Below are 9531 nucleotides of genomic sequence, written 5' to 3' on the forward strand. Positions count from 1 at the left end.
AAGTCTTTACATTTTGTCTACATAATAATTGATACTTATAAAGAAAAAAAATCAGTTTATATATTAATTTTTACTGGGTGAGGATAGAGAAAGTGAAGAACATTTTGACAACATTGAGTGTGGTTAAATATCTCAATTTATTCATCTTCCTTCTCATTTACACGTTCACTTATGAAAGATACATTGTCATGTTCCACATAGAAACAAACGCTGATTAAATTCTCTACTGTTACCAGGGCTCGTTCTTCTGACATTTCGCACCTCCACATATGTGGCACATTTATTATTTCAGATCCTAAACCTGCTGATACGTTTCCCGTCAGATTCATCAACTGAATGATTGCAAAATGCTGCCCTTCACATAAACATTGGTTATTTGGACACCGACAATGACTCACTTTTACAAATTCTATAATTTTTCCAAAAGCTTTGCCGTTAACACCAGTGAATGAAATGAACGAAGAATTTGTGCGTTAATTTTTCCTGTATGAATCTGCTACATATAATAATTTGTCCTTCAACAATCGATGATAACGTCTTACAGCAACCGTATTTTCATCAATGCCTTGTCCGACCAATTGACTCATGTATTTTCGAGGAATGCCCTTGATATAAGTACCAATACTACAGCATTTTCCGAATGATTCAATGATTTTTAATTGTTTTTTTTTATGCATGACAAAATGGAGTAATGGGCCAGGCGGTAATTTCGATAATTTCGAAAACAATTTCAGATACTGACAATGAGAATCAGCAATTTGGGATTCTAAATCAGTAGTACCATGAACCAACTTGACTAATTGTCCATTAATATTTTCAAAAGAGAAACAGGAATTCACCCATAGAGGACCAANCTCTAGAATTGAAGCTATACATTTTCGTATAAGATATTTGAGTAATTATTGAGTTACACTGTTAGAATTTTTGGAAATTTAGGTGATATCTGCATTTGAGTGCTCAATGTTGTGAATTTGAATTAAATTTAAGGTCAAATAGTTCATGAGATATGTTATGCAATTTGGAAATTCAGGGAAATTGAATTTGTTCATCTTAGGCGAGTATTGATTTTTCAATAACATATTGAATTTTCTAATTCAATTTGAAAATTAAACATCACATTGGATTCAATTTTTAATGAATTGAAAATGCATCCATAATTTCCATCGTCATATGGACGTACAAATTCAGATTCCATTGCATACTATAAAATTNCAGCGAAGTGAGAATGGACAAGAACTGTGAGCAGAGTTGAACCATAATTTTAACAATTTTTTTACAATGCCTTCGTAAACTGCATGCATGGAATCTATTCCTGTACCGCCAATATAGTCAGGCATGACTGAATCGAGAGAACTCAATCCTTTTATTCCCTTTACTGTTTTCGTATCAGCAATTAAATTATTCTTATTTTTCCTACTGAGTACCATATTTGCATGAATTCTTGTTTGCTTTAGTGTTCGCATAATCCAGTCTTTAACATATCGAAAAACTAATAAAGATTTTCCTGACGGTAGTTTTGTAGGTTTGGCTTGGCATTCACAGATCGGACAGCCATATTTTGCATTAAACTGACTAATATTTAAGAATAAACTCTTTGCTGGTAAATCACAAGTGCCACATAACACTACTGCACGTAAGGAAATTTTCATATTTTCTCTTGGAATGTTAACGTTAATACCGCGGTACAATTCTTCTAATTCATCGTGAAATGACTCCACAAACAAATTCGCAGCAGGTTTCTGTGACCCAAACCATAGACCAGCGAGAATAGTATTTTCTCGAAGTACACGTTGATCATAGGGTAATTCGTTAATTCGTAAATAAAAAGGCCATATGCTAGTCTGTGCTCTTTTAAATACGGGTACACCATCAGTGCACCAGGTCAATGATATGTTTGAGGAAGAAGCCAAAAACTCGCCATTAGTGCGATATAATTCCCCATCATAAATGTCTTGTACCCAATTAACTGGTCGTGTGCGGACGCGTGAATGCTGCAGTAATTGAAAATATCCATCCCTTTTCACGATCATTTTTAATTTTTCGGTAATAGAAAGTTGTACAAAATATCCGATACCTGCGTCTTTTCCACATTGTTTGCATCTATCTGACGAATTCTTCAAATTCGAAAAACACTCTTTGCAATAAAAACTTTTTTTCCACGAATTACCAGCAAAACCGAAGAATTTTTTGAAAAAACAGAGACTCATCTTTTGCAGACCTTGTTTCAGGCAATGGAAATTGAGGATGGCTATCATGTCTGCTAAACATGAATCGGTGATATTATGGGATAGAACTAAACTCAAGAGTAGTAACATGCTCTCTTGAAAGGTAATCGGTGCTCCGTCATAGATCGGCTGGTCGTATCGAGGATCCACATCATCCTCCNCATTTATGCAGAAAAAAAATTGCAAATTATTTAATGGTAAGGACCAGGGCAAGGCCGACGCCATTTTATTTGTAGGAATCTGCCAAGTCATGGTAGAAAAACCGATTTGTTGTAGATTTTTCTTAGCCGATGGCTATTTTCATGAGAAGAGAGAAGTCGAGTGAAGTCCAAGACAGAGATTTTGAGTACAAAAACGTACTTTTGTTGCGTGATTTGCGTAAAAACTTATTTATGATAATTAGGTGCTATCCAAGAGGTAACATGTCCTTTACAGGGCACCAATTGTAAGAGGGAAGTACTTTTACGAGTCAGAAGATGAAGTAGAATGTTTCCATACCATTATTATTCATTTATATCCATTTATTTATATTTTATGGGCTTTTGTACTTTTCACGTACAAAATCAAAAAAACCACGGGAACCTGCAATACCGATAGGGGGGACCCCTAACCTCTACGTGCGACGGGTTCCGTTACCCCTTAAGTCATGCGTTCCGTGCTCGTCTGCAACCCAAGCTCGATAGTTGCAATGGGGAATGCAATCCGATCATTCCCGAAGGCTATTCACTTACTCGATCGAGTATAGTGGATATGTACTCCTTGAAGTGTATACTATGTGTACATTCTACGGCGTAGTGTATAGTCTACACTGTTGTGCTACTAGGACGCCACCTATGCTTCACAGGCCTCATTCACAATTTCAGTTTTGAATGGGTCAGTAGCCATTGTGGGAAACATTGCATTCAAGTTGTCACGGAATATTTATGTTTTCTTGAAAAATTGAGTTGTGAAAGTGAATTATAAAAGTGATAATGAAAGAAAAATATTGTTTAGTTTATTGGCCAAGCAGTAAAGAAGTAACTGTTTTATTAACCAAGGATATTCCTCCCAAAAAACGTCAGGAAGAGGCATCCGTTAAGTTATTGTGGAGGGACGCACCAACAAAGAAACCAAAGTTGTGGGACGCAAAAATTTTGCGATTTAACGGTAAGTTTAAATGATTGATAATTATCTTATAATCAATTAATCTCAAATTATTTCATTCATTAACATTGAATACGATAGGAAAGATTTAATCGGTCTTATGTCCATCGAGAATATGGCATTGGTTCGTCCATGCAAACCCGTTAATCTAAACATGAAAAATAATATTGTTATTGTTGATCAATTGATACTGATGATTGGAAGATCCAATTATTCTGGCCATGTAATTTATTCAATGTATGCTCATTCATTAGTAGATTTATACATGAACATCCTACGGGTTCTCAACGCAACAAGTTCCCGGGCTTTCCTGAATTCAAAAGTGGGGGAGGGGGGAAAAACGTGGGCCTTGCTTTTCTGTCAAGCCGAATACAGAAAGGGGGGAGGGGGAGAAAAGTCGAGCTCGCCGTCCTTCTAGATGGCCAAATTTTCCCACTTTTTCTACCTACAGCGTAATAAAACTCAAGAGGCTCCTCGAAATGTCCCTTTTTTTCAGTTTGCGGACTATGCCGTCCGACTGGGCGAAAGGGGGGAGGGGGTTATTTCCACAATTGTTTTCCATACTAACCATCTTTATTGTTAAGAAGCCGGCGGGAATCGAGGGTCAGAACATTTAAATTACATTGGATTTTCAAATAATTTAAAATTCAAGAATATATTCATTGGAACTATCCTTTTTTTCTGTTAATTGTAAAGAAATGATGGAACTAGAATTTACAATTGTAATATTTTTTTCAACTAAATTATGAATTTTCCATTACAAAATTTCTTGAATTTTAATTAGAACTAAAAAAATTTTGGTTTTTCAATATTCAAAAAGCCTACCGGTAATCCAGCCAAAAATTTCCAAGCGTGTACTATGGGATATTTTCCTCTTGAAGTAAACATTGAAAAAGAGAATAATGAATGAAATTGGGGGAGTATAAATATTATGACGCTCTCAATAACGCATTATTGTTAATTTTTGCAGATGACCCAACAGTTTTGAATAATCTGATGGTCGATAAAGAGAATGGGAACGTGATGGACCCTCAGCAAAAAGGTTTCACAGAGGACATTCTGCAACGACGTAAACAATTACAAGGAGCTGCAAGGGAACAGAAGAAGCGGCGAGCTAATACCGATTACATGCATCAACGTAAACTCAGTCAACGGGCATCAATTTTCGATGTTTTACCAATGAATGCAGGAGGTTCTAGTCCTCGCACTTCTCATGCAATAGATACTGACGATGAGGAATCTACCATGTTAGAAAAGAAACGACGAGGAGGAAAAGAATTTGAGGAAATTCTGCCCACGTCGTCGACGATGACACCAGTGAGAGCTCCAATAATTGAGAATCGGAGATAGAACCATCATGAAGATTCAGAGTCCGAGGATGACGAGGATTCAGATGAAGGACTTTCCGACGATGAGGGGCAATGTCGTAAGGGGTGTGACGTTCATTGTCGGAACCCTTTTTTTGAATCATTCAATTTATCCAGGCGAGGTCCTCGTAAGTATTAGTACCTCCTCATCAATTTGTTAGTTTATATCTGTTGAATGCGATATAACATTTCAAAACAATATTTATGATTCAGGGATTATATTGAAATGTACATTATGTTATCAGATGATGAAAGTATTTTCTGAGGAATGTGGCTTTATAATCCGAGCCGAAGGCGAGAATTATAATCACATGAGTCGGTAAATACCTTTATCGCCGTGTGACATACGATACTTGATGTCCGAAGGACCGACAAACCGCGACTTCTAACTGCACTTTGTTCGGTTAGAATGTGGTTTTCGGTTTTCTAGGAGCATAAAATCATTTGAGGTTCTTGCGCAAATTTCAATTTGAAATCATACGATTTTGACCTGTGATTTTTCCATAAATATTAGATGAGAAAAATTATATTCATTTCGAATTTTCTAGATGATTTTTCTATTTATATTTTTTATGATGAAAAGTTCTTGTCAACAAATTCCTTAATCGCTTCTTCTGTATGCTATCGATTTTTCAATCAATTTGAATTCTTTTATCCGTGCTACGTTGCTTACTTGATTGGTTATAATTTTTTTAGCTTCTCCGGAAATCATTTCCTATTTCCGAGACTTTACCCAGACTTTGGAAATTATGGCAAACGAGGGACATTATAAAGCTTTTCAACGAATAAAAAAGGTACATGATTTTGGACGAATTCCATCATATGATATTATGATAATAATGATCTTTCTTTTTATAGTTGTACGACGAAGCGCGCACGCCTTCTATGAATAAGGTAAATTATTGGATAATATCTTTGTTTCAATACCCTCCTAATTACTCGATGGAATATTTACATGTGGCGAATATTACAGATGGAAATCCATCCTGGGACCGAAGTTTTCATCCATAGACGTGCAATGACAGAAGCAATGGATGACTTTAATGATACTCACAATTGGAAGCAACTGGCAACTAATGTTTTTGTTGAAATTTATGGAGATACGTTGAGGCTTATGTCAGTGAAAGGAACGAAAGGCAAAATCAAGATGCATACCAAAATTTACAAGGCTGTCAAGGGTAAGGAAATTTGTCAAACATTGATTCATATCATAATTCAATTGATCAGTTTTTCGTGGAATCATCAGGAGGATTAATGGTTTAATTGATGAAACATGGAAAAGAACTTAGAGAATCCGTCGATAATAATAATAAAAGAACCCCCGGAAGAGTTACATAAGAAAACATGAAAGTGAGAGAAATTCTTATTTTGGGGTTTTTTTCTAGTAAAAATAGGGAAAGAATACAGGGGAAGAATGCAAAATTAGGAAACGTAATTTTTTCGTGATCTTTTCCGTACTTTTTCTAAAACTCGGTTGTCTGTGGAGTTGTGTATTTTATTCTCATGGCATAATCCATTGACATTTCAGAATTCGTCTATGCGTAAGGAACCCCAGATCATCCAATCAAGGTTACTGATAAAGACTACAGTCAACACGTAAATAAAATTTGTACCAATCGGAGAGACAGAAACAAGAGCCAACAGAGCAGGAGTAAAGAGAACAAGGGCATATTAATAAGGAAGAGTCGAACCTCCAATAAAAGATCAGTACAGTTCCTGAAGACAACACAAACTCCCTCGAATGCTGGAGGTGAAAAAGAAAATCGAGGAGCCAGTGAACCTCTTCAAAACAGCCAGACATCTGAGACGGTACCATCTGAACCCCCTCCTTCAGTTTCTAACGATTCTGGATGCAGCAGCAGTAGCCCATCGAATGATCATTCTGTACCATATTCATCAGAACAGATTGACCGAAATTCAATGTCTCCAATCCATAATTCAATGCTTTCGACCGGATTCAGAGGACATGACAACAACAATAATCCCTACCAGCAGCAACGCACTCCACTATTTACACCGCTACATCAGAATCAATCAGTTGCTGAGAATTTTCAACAACCTTGGCATCATCATAATAGAGGACAATGGACTAATAACAACAACTTTTATCCAATAACGCATGAGGGATATGAATCGGAAATTCCTCCATTCTTGTTGCCACTGTAGAAAAAACGATATTCTTCAGTCAGTCATGATTAATTCTTGATAGTTCTTAATTCTTGATAGTTCTCGTCAATAACTTACGTGTTTTTACGTGTTTTTCAAGGTATTATTTTATTTTTATATAGTTCACACATAATTCTAATTCCATGTTCCTTTCGTAATCAAGAATACTTCACTTGTTGGAGCATTTTTAATAAAAAATAATAACGGATTAATTACCTACGGAATCGTTATTTTTATCCTTCCTCCCATTGGATGCTCAATACATAGTAATATTTCTGCAGATTTTTTACCCAACATTTACGGTTCGTTATTTATGCAAATTTCGTATGTAATTTTTATGCAAATTTTCCCCCACTCTCTTCGTTTTTAGACCAAAAACCGACGAAATCATCTATCTAACCAGACCAAAAACCGACTAACTCGAGGAGGAAACCTTCAAACAAGGTCGGTTTTTGGTCTAAAACTCGCATATCCAGACCAAAAACCTATCTAAAAACCAGAACAAAAACCGACTAAGTCACTGAGTTAGTCTGAGACTAAATTTTTCGACTCGGGATGGAAGCAAACTTGATTTTACTCTGGGTCACCCAGTCCCGATATTCCATTCTGGAACAGCCTTAATTCCATTGCCACGGTGTAAGTTTCTCACGGAGGCATTTCTTACATTAGTAAATAAATAGTGATTGTTATGGAAATTTATATTTCTCCAACTTTGAATAAAAGTTCCACGAAACCCTTTTAATTTTTACTGGACTCATTAAATTCCCGAAAGGTCCACATGATTACTACAATAGACACGGAGAAATAATGTATAATAAAAATAGTTTTTGGTACAAGATCCACTTATGGCAATTACCAATCTATGTAATTTATTTTCGATTCTTCGATGATCAGTGCGATCTTAAGACGGAATTCCTCAACCCTTAGAGGGAAATTTGCATGTATTTGCACATTCCCGAGTGGAAATTGCTTCAGGCCCACCTGAAGCATGATCAGAACTTGATCCGGTTTTTGTAAGGTTCGACTGATCCGGTGATCCCTGATGAGAACCTGACCAAGTTCTGATCCAGCAGATCGGATCCGAAAAACTACAGGCGGATTCAGATCAAGTTCTGATCAGGTAGACATGATCAGATGATGCCTGATGACAACCTGACCAAGTTTTGATCCAGCAGATCGAATCCGAACAACTACAGGCGGGTTCAGATCAAGTTCTGATCAGGTAGACATGATCAGATGATGCCTGATGAGAACCTGATTAAGTTCTGATCCAGCACATCGGATCCGAAAAACTACAGGCGGGTTCAGATCAAGTTCTGATCAGGTAGGCACGATCTCACACTGAGGTCGGCTGCCTGACCCCAATTTGATCAAATTCGGATTTGATGTCCTTGATCGGCATTTGAAAGAGGTCAATTGAAGAGAAAATGATCAGATTCAGATCCGCTCCACCTGACATTAATTTTAATAAGTTTTTCGGATAATTTAATTAACTATTATTATACTATTCAAATTAAGTTTTATCAACCATTATCAATAATTATTTTCAATCTTCAAAAAGGACCATTGTACTGTAATTAAAATAAATTAAATTGAATTAATTTAATTTAATGAATTCATTTTAATTAATCTATTTAATTAACAGCCAGCCCTTTTCAAATGTACAGAAGGGAGGGATGATGATGCCGTAAATACGTATTAGAGGAGTATCAAACTTACACGCAAATGATCTTAAGAAAAAAAATCACTAAATGTCTATTTATTTATTTGTTTATAGAGTTATTGTTATTACCATTATTATTATTCATCAATGAAATAAATAAAAATTTAATTGAACATATTTTATCTCTGAGAATACAAACGCACATCTGCGAGATCAGGAATAATCGTAAATTCAATGATACAAATCATATAGGCAATATACAGTTTACTCAATAGTAATATCGCGATAGCGTAGTGGTTAGGGCATAGGATTAGCAACCATAGGGTCCCCGGTTCGATCCCCAGCATCGGTAAAAAAATAATAAGCTTTTTCAGAGGTAATAACAGTAGAGATTCATTAAGAGAGGCGGCCTACGGTGAAAGAATTGAATTATTTTTGTTTTGAATTAATTATCATTGATAATTATTATTGATACTGACAGACAAGTCATCCGGTTTTCATACAGTTGACTTGATCAAGTTCGGATCCATTCGTCCTGATCAAATCTGGATTGGTCGGAGGCGTAACATGTCTGATCAGGCCCGGATCCGTCAACTTGATCAATACCTGATCAGTGGTCAGGTCTAACCTAATTTCCGAATTTCCACTCGGGTTGACACAAAAAAATAAGTTTGTGAAGGTCTTGCCTATTAGCATATTTTTGGTTGGAAATTTTTGATGAATTGGTATGAATATTTTTTCAACTTCAACTAATGTGCCACATAACCGGGTTATTACTTTTTCTTCTTTTATAATAATTTTAAAAAATAAATTATTTCATTACTTTAGTGTTATCAAAGTACAATTCTCGATCTGACACCTGCACCCTGCCTCTCCCTCCTCTCTTTTTACCTCTCGTATTCCCCCCTCTGCGTTACCATGGGCCGACTTCCCCAACTCCACCCATTTGGCCTGGACTGAGGGAAAC

The 9531-nt window shown here is 36.1% G+C and overlaps 1 protein-coding gene across 2 annotated transcripts; it reads left to right on the forward strand.

The window, feature by feature from the left end:
* Positions 1-2893: 2893 nt before the first annotated feature.
* On the forward strand, positions 2894-7038 carry LOC107045477. 2 transcript variants are annotated; one of them, XM_015267772.1, is made up of 6 exons: positions 2894-3371; positions 4339-4863; positions 5432-5529; positions 5594-5629; positions 5709-5913; positions 6264-7038. In XM_015267772.1, the coding sequence occupies exons 3-6, from the start codon at positions 5485-5487 to the stop codon at positions 6278-6280; spliced, it is 303 nt and encodes a 100-aa protein (XP_015123258.1). In that variant the 5' UTR covers positions 2894-3371; positions 4339-4863; positions 5432-5484; the 3' UTR covers positions 6281-7038. The 2 variants fall into 2 exon arrangements, with proteins under 2 accessions (XP_015123258.1, XP_015123259.1); XM_015267773.1 differs by having other exon boundaries at positions 4339-4685.
* The last annotated feature ends 2493 nt before the right edge of the window (positions 7039-9531 follow it).

The sequence above is a fragment of the Diachasma alloeum genome, unplaced genomic scaffold (assembly GCF_001412515.2).
Source record: "Diachasma alloeum isolate Michigan unplaced genomic scaffold, Dall2.0 Dall_scaffold_00947, whole genome shotgun sequence".
NCBI classification, from domain to species: Eukaryota; Metazoa; Arthropoda; class Insecta; order Hymenoptera; family Braconidae; genus Diachasma; species Diachasma alloeum.

Bases quoted from the DNA above. Each gene is read 5' to 3' on its own strand.
- LOC107045477 (XM_015267772.1), top strand. From the start codon at position 5,485: ATGGCAAACGAGGGACATTATAAAGCTTTTCAACGAATAAAAAAG. The intron at 5,530-5,593 runs GTACATGATTTT...TTCTTTTTATAG, and splicing joins CTTTTCAACGAATAAAAAAG to TTGTACGACGAAGCGCGCAC. The intron at 5,630-5,708 runs GTAAATTATTGG...CGAATATTACAG, and splicing joins GCACGCCTTCTATGAATAAG to ATGGAAATCCATCCTGGGAC.